Source organism: Mytilus trossulus, chromosome 4 (assembly GCF_036588685.1).
Source record: "Mytilus trossulus isolate FHL-02 chromosome 4, PNRI_Mtr1.1.1.hap1, whole genome shotgun sequence".
Classification (NCBI taxonomy): domain Eukaryota; kingdom Metazoa; phylum Mollusca; class Bivalvia; order Mytilida; family Mytilidae; genus Mytilus; species Mytilus trossulus.
Genome location: NC_086376.1, coordinates 18,006,204 through 18,022,927, shown reverse-complemented (window position 1 = coordinate 18,022,927; position 16,724 = coordinate 18,006,204). Strand labels below are relative to the sequence as shown.

At 34.4% G+C, this 16,724-nt stretch overlaps 1 protein-coding gene across 1 annotated transcript; it reads right to left on the bottom strand.

The window, feature by feature from the left end:
- LOC134714802 (NFX1-type zinc finger-containing protein 1-like) lies at positions 1-12,221 on the bottom strand. Its single transcript, XM_063576380.1, has 4 exons — positions 11,979-12,221; positions 9,475-9,532; positions 1,648-7,679; positions 1-991 (listed from the first exon to the last, which is right to left on the bottom strand). Exons 3-4 carry the CDS (start codon positions 7,634-7,636, stop codon positions 141-143), a joined length of 6,840 nt encoding a protein of 2,279 aa, XP_063432450.1. The 5' UTR covers positions 7,637-7,679; positions 9,475-9,532; positions 11,979-12,221; the 3' UTR covers positions 1-140.
- Positions 12,222-16,724: the final 4,503 nt, after the last annotated feature.

The window sequence follows — 16,724 nt, the reverse complement described above, 5'->3', positions numbered from 1 at the left end:
CTTTGACTGTGTGACATTACTGCGGAAGTTAAAATTGACTAGAACAGTGAACATAACTTAAACATTCACAGCGAAAAGTATTTGTTCACTTCGTGTAATTACAGTCATTAGTATGGTTAACTATAATAATGTGATAATGATCACCGTCTCTTCTTCCGTTTTTGTTGTTTTGTGGCTGTTATTGTCGAATTGTCTTTCTTTGGACTGTAAACTTTGAGATTCCCTTCTGGTTTCCTGTCGATTGTAGACAAAGTTGGAAAGTCTTCTTGTTCCTCTGCGTTTTGTTTTGTGGTTGCTATGGTCGGATTATCTTTCTTTGGACAGTTCCATTTTAGATTGCCTTTTGGTTTCTTATCAATTGTAGTCAAATTTGGAAAGTCTTGATGTTCCTCTGCACCAATCGTGTTTTGTTTTGTAAGTGCTATGGTCGGATTATCTTTCTTTGGCCAGTTCCATTTGAGATTGCCTTCTGGTTTATTATCAATTGTAGTCAAAGTTGGAAAGTCTTCTTGTTCCTCATTGCTCATCATGTTCCGTGATTCATCGGAAATTCCGGTTGATTGAATCGAAATGGAGCATATTTTGAATTGTTCACTTGATGACGGCGTGATAAAGTCTTTAAGTGACATTGGACGATTTCCATGGGATTCTTCGTTGGCTAAACGACCTCGACCTCTTAAGTTACCTCTTGGTCTTCTCCGTGGTGTACTATTTCTTCCTGCTCGTGCATTAATTGCGAATGTAGATTGTTTCATCTCTTCTTTAGCCTCAACAGATCTGTCCCATTCTTGTTTTAAGTGAGTCTGGTCTAAAACTTGCTTTCTAACTTCGCCCCTTGAAAAGTGAAATTGTTTTGGGGAACTCCTTGTATCTTTTTGAAACTCCAATTTACTTGCGTCTTTTGTCACGGACTCTTTGGGTTGTTTTATCGTTCTTGATTCTCGGCATACACCACACGTTATACCATCGTTGGGTTTAGAGAAGATGTGACCTTTGAAAGGAAATCATGAGCAAATTACATAGAACAAATGTGTGTGTTCAAATGAAATACAATTGAAGAGGAACCCGTCTTCAGAATAATGAGTATGCCATCTTGTGGGCATGGACTATAACTTGTATCTTGTGTACTACTACTTTAGAAATAATCATCGTCGTTGTCTTGATTTGCTAACCTTATGTTTCTAACGTATAAAAGCTCAAATAATGTACACATTTGCTACTAAATAGACGTTCGATAAACGCGAATTTATAGAAAAGTGAAATGAATATTATTATTTTTTCTTCAATGTACCCATCTTACAAATGCAAGTGATTACCTCAGTTATAATAGGCAAAACCTCACGAAATTTAAGATCCTCAATTTCTTTTTTCAACTTCATACTTTATTTGATTGTTTTGATTTTTTTTATTCGAATATTTTGTAGACGAAACGCACAGTTTTAATTGTAACTATGTTGATTATATCATAAACTCTTTCGTTGAAAGAAGTAATACTAGTAGGTATTTTTTCTACTTTATATTCTAATATTTAAAGATACGACGAACGAAAACATTTTACAAACAATAATCTGTGCATCAGTTTTATGATATATATGTTATTCTTATGAGATGTGTGAGCGTACGCGTGTTTGTGTGAAATGTACTGACCTTTTTTGCAGATGGCCCACTCATCCTGATGAACTCCCATCTTATCTCGTAGGACAGGGTATGCTTTAGCATTAGTTAAATGCACATCCTCCTCTATTCTCTCAAGGCTTGTGATAAGAAAGGACAGTAACTCATCAATATGTTGGTGATCATATTCAGCTCGAACAATTTGGGCTTTTATGAAGTTTACTACATCGTTCCCATTAATGCTGATGTGGGTCATGTATGTCGTTTTTGTTGAATCTTTTGGTCTCGCTCCTGCAGCAGTAAAGGAATCATGTTTTATATCAAGGAGAATATCACTATCAATAACATGACTTTGCGTTTTGTTGTCCTCCAAGAGTTTTCCTACTTCAGCAACACGATTGTCGTCAAAGGCAGCCTCCAAGACATCCGGTTTACTTGAACATATTGTTACGACCCAAAGAGTTTGTAACTTATAGATTTCTTGAAACAAGTCTTCAAAACTATGTATATCACTTAATCCCTGGTTAACAGTATCGTATATCCTATTAGCAATGGAAGTTGTAAACGATAAATTGTCAACAAAGTTTTGATCAGAATTTAAATACTTAACAATTTGTCTGTAGGTTGCAAATTTTTTCAAATACGTATTTATTATATTTACAACGTCTCCTTTATAACAAGGAAATGTTATTTGACGATTGATGTTTCTTTCCAAAATGTTGCTCTTAGCTGCTTCGATAAACTGCTTCTTACATTTGAGGACACGGTCATATCTTGGATGTTTATGAATGATTGTTTTGCAGGTTGGGCATTTTATAACAAGAGCATCCTTTGATTTCCTCATATATGCATCTAAAATTGTATCCGTAAATGTGTGACCACATTCCTTCAGAGTTACCGTTTTGTAAAATTTTGAATACGGATTGCTACTATCGTCCTGAAACTGATTTGGTTTGCATTCTATACATATATCTGGACAAGGCTCGCCACAATATCCAGAACAAATATGTCCGCATCCCAGGATACTTTTGCATGGTTGACTACATTTTTGACGGTCGCATATTTCGCTACACAATTTTGAACATTTGGAATGAGGACACTGCCAGACGCACGGTTGTTTACACGGTTTACATGGTTGACTACACGTGTTGGTACACTTTCTATGGTCACAAGCGTAAGTACATGGTTTATTGCAAGGTTTGCAATGAAGACAATTGTAACCGTTACATTTATGTCCACATAGCTGCTCTTTTTCGCATTTCCTTTTGCACTTTTTGTGGATCAAGCCGTCCTGGCATTCAATGCAAAGTTGCGTACATATATGGCCACATGAAAGCAGTTTTTGGCATTTTGAAGTACATTTTATAGGATGTCCAGCTCTATGACATTCAATTTCAATCGAATGCCCACAGGGTAATTTTTGTGAAACGTGATGACAACATAAAGGTATATCATTCGTATTCATCGGATTTTCTGCAGTTTCGATTTTATCGATTGCTTGCTTCATACTACATTGAATATTTGTGGTATGGTTACATGAATGATAAGTATATGGAACTGCTACATTGCATTGTAAAGCTGAATCTTCCCTTTCCTCTTTGGATTCCCAACATGTAAGGCGAAGAGTATGTCCACATGTTTTTAAGTATACGTCAACGTCCGACATACACTTAATACGTTCCAATGCCGGATCTATACCACATGAAATAATTTGTTCGTGTTGACATTTGGGCATTTTCTTTTGAACATCAATTGAGCAACAAATCTGCTCCGGGGTTTTATAGCATTCTACCTTGTTTGTATGGCCACATTTGGGTAAAGTTTTCTGTACAAATTCCAAACATTTAAATGAGTTTAAGTCCTCTGAACAAGACATTTTCTGTATATGCTGACATCCAGGTATAACTCTTTCTATAATTGCGAAACAATAACAAGAAGAAGGAAAATGACATGTCCTGTTACATACATGAAGTTTGTCGCAAAGCTTCATACATTTGTCTTTGCAAGTTACATGTTTAACCATATAGCAATCTGCTTCAACTGAATGTCCGCAGTTGAATTTCTTTGTGACGGACTCCATGCACTTGATTTTATCTAAATCAGTATGACATTCTACGACTATTGTATGTTTGCACGTCTTGAAAGTCTTTTCTGTTTGTATCAAGCATTTTATTTCATTTTCGAATACATGCTTAGATTCGTGACATTCTCTTTCGTATTCATGACCGCATTTAGATCTTGTATCGATGACATTTTCTTTACACTTACAGCTGTCAACTATTGTGTGACAACGCATTAAAGCGGTATGGCCACATTTGAGAAGTCTCTCTACTTCTGTATAACATTTATGCTCCATTGGCTCAATATAACACTTAACTTGATTAATATGCCCGCATGAAAGTTGTTTTTCTATTTTTACCCAGCATTCACATGGATTTGATTCGTGACATCTTCGAGGGCATTTGTGTTCGTTTGGACATGTCTTTGGACAGTTTTTCATACATTCATATTCTGTATGATCCTTATCAAAACTGTGACATTTAAATCGGCAAGCATGACCACAATTCAACCTAAACTCGCATGGAATACCGCATCCACCATCGGGGGCTTTGAGAAAGTCCGGTGGAGATATTGCTTGAATTTCCTGCTTTTCTGGGTGATTTTGACAATACAAAAACAAACCTTTGCCGATGCTGTTTTTACTTTTTAGTGTATCTGATATAATCTGCCAATTTTTAGATTTTCTTGTGAGAGTATCGAGGTTGCCTATGATGTACATTCCCTTTTTGGCACGGGACAATGCAACGCATATCCTGTTTTCTTTATTAAGAAACCCAATAACCCCCTCCTGATTGCTTCTGACCAAGGACAAGATGATGACTTCATTTTCCTCGCCTTGATAGTTGTCCAAAACACATATGGTGACACCTTCAAATTCTGCTTTCGGCATTTTCTTTTGAATGCAATACATCTGACCCGAATAAGCTGCTAGAATTGATATTTGGCTAGGCTTGTAACCCTGGTTCAACAAATATCTGCATAGTTCCTTTGCGTATTCAGCTTCGAATTCATTCGAATAACTTCTCCCTTCATCGCTGTAAATCTCAGGGCTCGAATGGTTGATAAAATAAAGATTCTGTCGAATTCCCCCAACATCTTCATAATAAGTTACATTTTCGTTGTCTTCCAAAGCAGGATAGATATGTCTCACCAGATCTGCAATATCAGGTCTCATTCTGTGTTGTCTTTGTAGGCAATAATAATGTAATTCGTTGTTTATCATTCTTTCAAAAAGAGAGACTGACAAATTGTATTTGATTGCAAGTTCGTGAACAGCTGGTTTAGGTTCTAGTTGTTTGTGATCACCTATAAGAATGACGTGTTGACAATTTTGGCTGAGGGCTGTAACAATGTGCGCTTCCAATACTTCAGCTGCCTCCTCAATAATTGTAATTGTTGGTTTCAGTTTTGCTAGAGAATCGTAATATCGAGCTGCAGCCGTTGTTGTCAGTGCAATTACAGATGCTTTGCTCATAATAAGTTCATCAATTTGAAGTTTAGCTTGTTTGTATCGATCAAATAATGCACTGATAAGTCCTTCGGTGTCTTGCAGTTGTTGCTTTTGTGATTCTATATACTGGGAGACCCAGAAACGATAAAACTTCCATCGATCTTCTAAAGTTAGTTCCCAGAGATTTGTGATGATATCTGCTGTTTCTCTGATCACTTTATCTCCAAATCTGATGTTTTGTTTTACTTTTTCTGCCTCATTGCGCAATACCTCACGACATCTTTCCTCAACATTTTTCTTTTCGTTTTTCTTGAGCTGCTTTATTATATCTAAACCCAAGTTTTCGGTACTATATACCTCGTTGTAATCGTCATCTTCTATGTGTCGTTCAGCATATTCGAATTCTGCCTCACTTGTAATATCAATATATACAGCATCGCCGTTAGCAATGTGGTTGTGTTGGTACCGGTCTGTTGAACCATTTTGGCGTCCTTGGTAGATTTTCTCAACTTCTTTGTACCAAAATCCTTCTGTAACTTCAAGCCATCGGTAGAAATCTTTGTTTGGCTTTTCTCCGAATTCTTTTCTATGGTCGCTAGACATGACAGTCTTTAAAATAATGAAGCCAAGAACAATTTGTTCATTTTGAATAGCTGTCAATCTGGATTTGATTTGCAACATGCGTGATTTTAATCTGTCCACGAGTGTGATGGTGTTGCTATCTATATTTTTTAAACGTTGTAGTTTGTAGGCTGTTTTGCGATAGTTCGATAGGAACTTTGATCGATGTTTGAACAAGGTAAACTGCTCAACTGATGGATTCTTACAGCGGCTCCCTATTCTAATAATATCTTCCTTCGGAATTGACCCTTGAAATTTTATTATTCCTTCAAGGAACTGGTCTAAGGCATGATTTGTAAAACAGACAACCATGATAGAATTTTTACATTCATATTCAAACATATCTTCCTCATCCGGAATTCTCCTGTACAACCTACGTTCATCCCTTAAAACATTCCTATCACTCCAAACGCTCTTGTTGTAAAGTAGTATTTTGGCAATTTGAAGTCCTATGTAGGTTTTACCTGTACCTGGAGGACCTTGAATAACAACGAACTCTTTAGTTAAAGCTGCATGAAATGCTTCCCATTGAGCAGCATCAAGGTGAAGATCGTCCATACTAGGCCATTCTTCAATATTCAAAATATTCACACAAGTTCTTTGTTCCGAGACAGGCATGAAGTCATAAGTTTGAGACCCTTCTCTTATATAACTCGGTGGCAAAATATCTCTTTCGCAATCGACAATGTATCTTTTGAATGGTAAGTGCCCTTTAGCTTTTTTTAATGCCGCTAAAACATGGCGATAAGATTCAAAATATGCTGATGATGACTCAATCATTACACCGTTAATGTTACGTGAGATCTTTTGATCCTCTCTAGTTATGAATACCTGGGCTTTGAATACACCTGACCGTTCCAAATCTTTTCTGTCAGAATCAACTATAACTGCGAACAAAACTGTGCGAAAATTATCAAATGAAAGACAGACAAGAGACCCATAAATTAGTCTTTTTGATGTAAACCAGTTTATTTTCTTAACATGCTGATAATCGAGCTCGATTTCATAAACCGTTCCAAACTCATGTGATAACGTTGTGCCCATAATTTTTACATTACGATATAACCGTCCATCTTCTAAACGAATATGACGACCACGCGGTTGATTTATTTCTTGGTTTATTTGTATGTACTCTTTCACTGCGCTCCTGAGTGGACAAATAAAATCCTCTCTGTATAATCTAAACTGAACATCAAGATAGTGTTCAAGGTTTAAATACTGCCCCTTTGATTTGTTTCGACGAAGAAACTCAGTAGGTTCAAATACATCTCTATCGCTCGGTATGATGGAAAGTCGACGAAAATCGTCTGGCGGTAACAGTTTATCCTCAAAGTCGTCTTCAACTTTTGATATCGTCTTACATTTTGCCTTTTCTGTTAAAGTGTGAATAATATCGTTCCTTAATTTTGATACGCTATTAAGTTTTGTTTCCTTTTCAACTGACACGTCGCTCGCTATAATCGTTTGGTTTAGAAAATCAACTAATCCAATCGTCTGTGGTGTCATTGCAGAACTCGGTGTTCTCATAAACAGCTGCTGAATTATCAGAATATAATCATCCAGTAGACAGTTTAGTGGATGGGAACATTCTAGATGTTCGTCATACTGTTGTAGAATCCTCAAGCCATCGAAACCTAGAAGACCTGAATCTGAAATATCGCATAACAGCCGTAACATTAGGTCTGCATTACCATTGCTTCTAAGTGCATTGCTAACAATATGTACAAAAGCTGAAATTGTTTCCAGCTTCAAATCAGATTTATTCATAAAATATTTTAAATTGTTTGTAGATGCTAGGCTGGCCAATAATTCTTGATCGTCTATATTATTTTCAAACATTACCAATATGCGTCTAGATGTCAAACTAGTTCCATGACTTTTTAAAGACATCTTAACTGTTCGATTCTTTTTAAAATGTTAAATCAATAATGATCTGAAATAATAAAAAAAACCACGTTAATCCCATTATTGAATCATTTTAATCAATAATTACACTTTACTTTTAATGTCTTTCAAAATTAATCTTGCGGTCCTGTATCTCCGGATTTACTGAGTACGATTGAACTGGATTGAAAGCACGGTTTCGTAGCGATTAAATAACATAATCAGTGAAAGAATTTGGCTACACAAATATTACCTTGACTTTGCCTATCTTTTAATTTTATTTCAGGTTTTTTTTACTTTTTTTTTTTAAAGAACTCAGATTTCACCTTGAACTCGTATCGATGGCCATCATGCTTCTTAGCGGAGTACCTTTTTAAAAGGTAATAGTTTTGTGTCCTAATTTTTGGTAATAGTTCACCATAGAAAACCATTGTTTTAAAGAAGATTTGCAAAAGTTACACTAGATATGGTTTTGTTTCTTTGTCTATCAACTAGACATAAAATATCCACGTTACTGATTGATGAAAGTTACTGTGTTTCCATAAGTAAAATCTTACAGTTTTGGGTTTCTTTTGTTCTGATTGAGTGTTCATTTATTACAATGAGAATAAAACAATATTTATAATTATAAATAATGAGACGACACTGCTGCAACCTGATTCTTTCTTGTTAGAAAGAAGGAAGAAAAAAATATCAGTTGGCGAAAAAGTTGATACAAGGGAGACCCTGGTTGAAATCATTTACGATAAGGGTTTCACTACAAAAAATACGTAGACTTAACATATTATCCATTATCAATGTTCATGATGTCAAGGTCTGATCAAACCCAACAAGACGGACATGGACATGTTTAAGTACTACATTGCAGACGTAAAATTCAAATAAAAAAAAAATATTAAATTTAAAAATTCTTTATTTTATGGCAAAAAAAGTTATTGCTAGAAAAACATAATGTTTCTGCATGAAGTCAAAGACGACAAAAAAAATTCATTATGGCTTACAAATTTTTTTCTACACGTTATAATAAACCCTTAGCCTATTACACTACGCAATCTTTGAGGTTGGTGTCAATTTCATATGGCTCAAAATGTACATAATATATCTTTATTCAACTACATACCCAAACTACATGATGCATCCCCGTTAGTATTTAATAAACATGTACATTGAAGAGGAAAACAAAGAATAACAAATGAACCTTACTAATCTTTTCTTTGGCTACACCTTTTTAATTTTATAATTTTAACTAGTAAAACCACATAGAAATGCATCATACGATTCAAGTACTTTCTAGAATTAAAAAGTATAAGGAGTTTCTACAACCAATTAAATCCTGTCTTATTACTTCCTGGTAAGAAGAAGTAAAATGTACAAGTATTTTCTGTATATAATTAACCACTATTATTTTTAGATCCGGGATTTAACGCGTATATTACTGTTGGCTCACCTCGACGATCGTAATTATTTCAAGCACTTTCCTATTAGTTTTTTTTTTCTTTTTTCAAAAAGGTATTTTAGTACGCAAAAGAAATCAAATTTCTGTACCTTTGATTAAGATGCAACATTAACAACTAAATAGAATCATTTGCATAACAGCGTGGTCAACCGCAAGACTTTTGTTGGTTATAATACTAAACTATATTTGTCAGCGGCTATCGATAACGATGATTTTACAGACGAACGTTCACCTAATCTGACCATGCTGACCAAGTCAACTAATAACCTGAGCGCCAAAAAAAACTTGCCTACGTTATTATGAAAATGATTACATTCGTGCAATACGAAATACTTCTATTATAAAGATTTATGCAGGTTTTTTTCTACATCGTCTGTTGTTCTCGTACTTTCTATTTTTCTTCAGGTTCCTGGCAGTCTTGTCTTCCAAAGTCAGTATAAACGTTACTGAAAAATAACAATCAAGTTACTATTCGTATGGAAATGAGGTTTATAGCTAGGAAATTTTTGAAGTGTAAATAAGAAGAGTCTGAGACATGTAATGTATATCAATAAACATGATAAAACAGCGACCATACGACAAAACAAATATAACAAAATAAAACTATAAAAAGGTCAATAAAGGAATTTCTAACACAATATTGTAATCTCAAAATCGCCCCTCCTCTAAACCAACTAAACATACAATATACTTAAATTCTGTCTAAACAAACAAGTTCCAAAATCGACAAAAAACATTAATATTGATATTAAGATAATAAATTCAAGACAATCATTTATGTTCAGACTTTCGATATAGGCACATGAACATGTTGCAGGTTAAAACTATGGTTGTTTTATCGACCCATTTTTACTGGGTCTGATGACTTGAAATTATAACACGTATGCGCAAGTTAAAAAATCGACAAAAACATTAATATTGATATTAAGTGTAGCGTTGTCGTTTTTGTATGGATTCGTGTTTGTCGATGTGTTACTTTGGTAGCATAAATTACGTAAAACCCATACTCAAATGGCACAAAGAAAACAAACCACAACACAAAGTTTCAAATCAAATCACTATGTAATCTGTTAAATGTATATCAGTTTGACATAATACAACAGTTGACTGAACAATAATCATAATTCACTAACACAATATTACTCTCAACACTTCTAACTAACAATCTCAAATCTCTCTATTCTTACTATTCCTCTCGCATCCCCTTATATACCTATTTACAGGCGGTACCTCGACGGTTCCAAAGATCGGGTACCGGGCGGTTCTAAAGATACCGGGCGGTACCTCAACGGTTCTAAAGCTTGGCTACCGGGCGGTACCTTGACAGTTTCAAAGATGAGGTTACCGGACGGTACCCCGACGGTTCCAAAGATGGGGTACCGGGCGGTTCTATACATACCGGGCGGTGAATTTAAATGATATAGAAACCGTTCAAATAAATAAAAATACTGGGCATTGCCCTGTAGAAATGTAATTTAACCCAAACGTATTTAAAATAAAGACATCTTACATAATAATAATTTATACAGTCAAACTAAAATCGCTACAATCCCCCCAACTAGCAATTGAAATTCCTATTTCAATGTCGTATTAAACAAAAGTAGTCTACTCACTGTAGAATTACATACATATCCACAAAAAACACAATATAGTTCAACTCAAGTCAATGTTGTATATTCACTTCAATATGCATAATAAAGTTATAACAGCAGTTCCTAACTTTACTTTCAAATCACCAACATTAGCTGTGACGAACTTTGTATTCAATGTTTTATTAAAATAATTTCCAAGTGATTCCAATGTTTTATTTTGAAGAATTGTCTGGTGGTTCCAATATTTTATTCATAAAAAAAATGTTCAGCGGTCCCAATGATTTATCCAAAGAATGGTCCTGCAGTTCCTTGATTGATATCTGTTTCTCCGGTATGATTTCATGCATTCCCAACAATATATGTCCAGTTTCTCCATCAGGGTCAGCAAACACACAACAATTTTGCAGCAATACCCTTTTAAATTCATCGGCTTCTTAAATTGAAAGATTCTGTATACCGCTTTGGTACATCTTTTCCATATATCGAGGAAACAAACTATTAGACGAATTACGATGCTCAACAAAACCACAAACATCTTCATTTTCATCTTCTACCTCAACAGAATTGCCGATATTCAAAACTGGTACAAAAACAGCAATATGTGTTCCTTTGAACAACATAATATCTTTACTGGTTGGGTTAAACAAGCTTACATGCACCATACCTTGAGAAGAATAAAGATAGTCCATATTTTGTCATGAAATAGAATATTTCTGCCTCATATTTCTAAAAATAAAGAATTCCAGTCCCTTTGACATCGAAAGGTTTGGAGAAAATTTTCACCAAGTAAATTATTTCTGACTCCTCCAACAATAATTGGAAATTGGATACAAAACTCATCAAATGATAATGTCATCACAGCAGTTCCTAAAACTTTTAAATCACCACCACTAGCTGTGATGAATCTGGTATCTACTGGTCTTAGCATAGGTCTACTATCAGGCAAAATATTTCTACATAAGATAATAAATTCAAGACAATCTTTTATGTTCAGACTTTCGATTTATGCACATGAACATGTTGCAAGTTAAAACTATGGCTGTTTTATCAACCCATTTTAACTGGGTCTGGTGAAATTATAAAACATATATATATGCGTACGAGTAAGAAATGAGGAGGAGTGGTCGATTGCCCAAACACCTTTCAAAATTGAGGGGGGGGGGGGGGGGGGGGTCTATGGTCTTCAAATAAACACATATTTTGGGCAAAATGAAGTAGCATGGAATTGTGTCGTTGTCTTTCTGGTAATATCTATTTTGGTTTGACTAAATTAAAGCTTCTAAGGCTAAGCTATACTCACGGCTCTTAAATTTATACCATTTTATCGTTCCTCATTTATCATTTGGATTTGAAGCATACGTTGCAGTTCCTTTTACAATATCTTCTTAAAGTGGAATATTGAGACGAACCTGACACAATGTTGTCCCCAGTTACATAACAGCACAGAGTTGTTGTTGGTACACTTTTCGCAAAATCGAAAGTGAAAGTAGAATAGGAAAATTCCCAGTAATCAGGTGAATGACCTTTCATGTATCAATAATCTGATCACGTTATTTTAATCTTTTAAATTACATATAATTTGATTTTTAAAAGTCGATAAATATACGTTAACATAGATAAATTCAACGTATAGTATAATACTGATAATATTATACAGAAATCTCGATAAAGCTTATACATGTAATAATTATACACTAAAAAAACATTACCATGATTACCTCCTAACATTTTAAAATACTGGGTTTTTTTAACATGTAAATGAAAAATATCCGCGATCATTTATATCGAACGTATTTAAGTATGATAATACCTTAAGACTTATAGATTATCGTTGATCATCTTAACGAGATTGATTTTCTCGCTTGAGCTGGCACAGCCTTATAAGAATAGCAGAAAATCTTCGACGGTCAACTTTTCCTTAAAGAGTCGGATTGTTAGTCTAGCTAGCTTTCTAGTTTCTTAATATTTTCTTAATTCAACAACAGAAAATATAAGAAATATCGTTGATGCAGAACTGGTACATGATATTTTTATTATTGTTATTGGCTTTGAACTGTCATAAACTGCGAGTACTCGCAATCGGGTCGTACTTTGTTTCTTTTTAGTTGCGCGGGGTCATGTATAACTTCCCTACCACGTCTGGTGTGTGTTTTTTTGGTAGATATTTATGTATGCTTTGTATCAATCTGATGAGTTAAGGGCTTTTCTACTGAGTTTTATAGTATGTTCTTATGCTGTACTTTTACACCACTGACCTATGTTAGTGCGAGGGTTGGCGCCTTAAACACGTTTAACCCTGACACATTATCCAAAGTTATGAGCCTGTAATTCAGTGGTTATCGTTGGCATGCGCGTAGCTACGTTTACGTCAAAACGCCCGGGCGTACACTTGATTTTATTTTGAAATAAAACAAATAATCGACATAGAATAAGAAAACTGGTCAAAAGCACATCAGCCTTGTGCTTCTTTTTTCAATGGCTTGTAATTTTGAATAAAAAGGGACTAAATTTACTCAAATAGATCATTTAATATATTTGTTCGAATCTTTTGTAAAAGTCTGAATCTACTATGAATTCTACGTACTTTTCTTATATTTAAAGCAATTCACTATCTGCTCAGATTCGATATGCGTCAATATTTAGAGTCCGAAAGTCTTGACTCTCCGTGAAATTTTACGAAAGTTGGACAGAAACTGTTTATGATCAAAAGAGTACTAGTATTCAGAGCAATATAATAATGCAATTATATCTTTAATTTTCCCGCATTTTAGGACAAAATGTATTTCTTTCTGCAAATAATAAGTGGTCGCAGTTTGGGCTTACATTTCGTTATTCCTCAATTACACTAACTACTTGTCGAACCTTCATCGAATTTTATGAAAATGCCTATTATGAAGCTTTTTTCTATTACTAATGTCTAAAGCTAAAATTTTGAAAGCATTTGTTTTTCGTTCATTTTTCTGTTCTTTTCTGATAGACAGATAGGCGGACTCTTCTTTACGCAATTAATTGTTTTACATGCTCCATTTATAATTCTTCATAGATTGTCGTGAAATATTCCAGATCAAGAAAAAATATCAAAAGAAAATTTTAGATTTTGTTTTAATCCCTTTAAAGGAACGATTAATTGATTCACTTTTTGTGGGAAGAAATCCTAGGTGTTCCAGATTTTTTTTTATATTTCACCTTTTATATTTTTTTCGTGTTCATTAAAAGGTGCTTTTGTCGTAGGCTCACTCACGGCACCCTTTAAACTTATTTAAAAGTAATATTGGTTTGGACGTTTTCTCTAAAACCAAATTGAATGACCATTAGGTACACGATTAATATAAAGTTAACATGTTACAAAATTTAACCAAAACAAATAAACCATTTAAATTCAAAAGTATGTTGCTATCAATGATTTTTTACTGACAGGAATCATTACGGTATCGCATTCTTGGTAGATCTCGGGGGCTTCGTCCCTTTCGAACCCACTACCAGCAGGTGCTTTATCATTGAGCGGTTGGCACCCCTCATGTCCCTCGCCAAGGTTCGGGCGTACACGTAAAAATGACCCAGCTACCCACTGGTTGGTTAATGTCTGTTATCATTTTTTTTTCGTAAATTGTTTTGTTTTAAATTAAGCCCGTAACATTTTTCATTTGGGATTCCTCATTGTTGAAGCCTGAACGGTTGCCTATAATTGATTACATTTAATTCATTATTACTTTTGTAGATAGTGGTCTCATTGGCATACAAATTATACAAATCCCCGTATTTGCTGTGTTTTGCTAAATAGAAAAATAGCATAGAGATGGCGCAGCTGTTGAATCATGTGTATTGTGATCGTATGAAAACAGATAGATTGAAACTAGGTCACCACAAAAAGTCAGGCAGTTGCATAATGCTTTGTTGAAAGGAATGGTTTCATGATTAATTATTAAAATTTACGAAAATAGATATTAGACAGTAATGATTTGCATGCTACTAAAGAGTTCAGATACAAACAGCACAAATATAGAAAATTAAAGAAAATAGAAGACATATTAAAAATTTACATCTCATTGGCACGAACATAGGAAATCTGTTTGCCAAGCATATAAATGTTGTGTGGTATTCAAACACTAAAGTACTTCTTGATTATCCCTGACATGCGTAGTTAGAGACAGCATTTGAATTATCCTAAATTGAAGACTAGAAGATGTGGTAATATGGTTATTATTTTATAATTTTTGCTTGAAATCTCCAGTTTAATCACGTATCACAAACGAACAAGTACAGATAACGGGATGTAACCTCTCCTTGATTTAGATTAGACGTATACAGAGTCTTTCTGAAAAAGCAACACTATGAAAATGTCGTTTGTGTTATTCCTTATGTTCTATGAAAATAATTCAATTTGCAAAACAACAAGTACATCTACTAAGACCGTGCTTGACTTTGAAATGTTCTTAATAGTACGAAATCAAACCCCGATCGCAGTATATTTCCTAATCCCTTTTGGGGTTCAGTGTCCGGAGCGACTTTCATTTTTAGACGTCCTGCAATTCATAATCAAGACTTATTAAATCTACTCGGGAAATCTGTTTACCAACAATCTCGCCTTGTATCGGTGTCTTTTACGCTTAAATCACCATTCCATACGTCTGACGCGGGTAATAATCGAAAATGATGATGGAGTTGCAAAGTTTCAATTTTTCGACAGCTTGGATATTTGGTCTCTATAGTTGACATGGTTCTATCATGCATGACTGTACAAAATATAATGTCCCAAGAATTTTTCCCAAATTAAGGCTAGTCCTTATTTTTGTAATTTAATATATTAGTTTTGAATTATTGAAAATAAGGAAGTGGTAAGGAATATTTCTATCAAGGAATTGTACTTTTTCTCAACGCGAAGTCATTTATTGCAATGTGAAGGGCACGTGGAGAGTACTGTAAACCAACTTATTTTCGCGAGCGATTTATTTTCGCGACTTTCGCGAGTAGAAAAATAACGCGAATATAAATCGTCGCAAATATGTAAACCTTGGATCTTTCCTTATCAAGTTAATAAGAAAATCGCGAAATTAAATAGCTGCGAAGTGTTGAAGAAAGGGTAAAACGCGAAATAAAGTATCCGCGAAAATAAGTTGGTTTACAGTATACAATAACATAATTGTTATACATGTATACAGTCGAAATTTAATAACGTGTTCAAACTTTACACGATTGAAATAATAACAGAAACAAGTAACAAGTGTTATAAATTATCAACCTATTTGATAACTAAACACACAATTAGTTATGTCCATTACTGGTCAATACAATATAATTGATGACCAGACGGTCTTGGTGTTTTTGCTATGTACAGAAACTACTAGACAACATGTTATGTTGTCAGTATGTATTAATGGATTTAATGTCCAAGTATCATATTTGAAGTCTGATAATTTGTCATAAGAAATCCCAAAGGTGTTTTTGTCTATCTACATCTTAATGCAACCGCCAATATAGGAAATAAAACAGTTTGAATAATGGGAAACTGGACCAGGTTAATTTTAAACATTGGATAAGATTACTATCATAAGTAATACTTATAGTTGTCAAAGTTTAATAATCGTCAAAAAAAATTAATTGCTGTCTTCTCTTAAATTATTTCGTGTCGAGAATTTAAAAAGAAAGCATTCTTTGTCAATTTATGTGTAGTTGACCATTCATATATGTTTCTTTTGTCCCCAGTGCGGGACATTAGGGGTCCGATCCCTGACCGGGTCAAACCAAAGTAATGTATATTTCATTTACTGCTTGTCCCGCGAAGCACGCTTTATAAGAAGTCAGAGTAAAAACTGGTCGATTCGGAGTTCGAAAAAGAATGCAACCATTTTTACTTCAAAAAATGGTGGTATGGTTTTTCGTCCGAGTCAGAATCTTTTACTAACACTATAAGGTATGGGGAAAGTCTGAATTGAAAATATTTATTTGTGATCTGCTTAAACACAGTGTGTTTTAATTCAAATAAGGGATCAAATCATATTTTAGGGGAAAACTCCATGAAGTTAACTTGATTGGTCGTTCCCTAATT

What these genes read in the sequence shown, in the direction of transcription:
- LOC134714802 (XM_063576380.1), bottom strand. Translation starts at nt 7,636, where the DNA reads ATGTCTTTAAAAAGTCATGGAACTAGTTTGACATCTAGACGCATATTG. An exon ending in GTGGGCCATCTGCAAAAAAG is followed by an intron (nt 992 to 1,647) that starts GTCAGTACATTT and finishes TTCCTTTCAAAG; the next exon opens with GTCACATCTTCTCTAAACCC.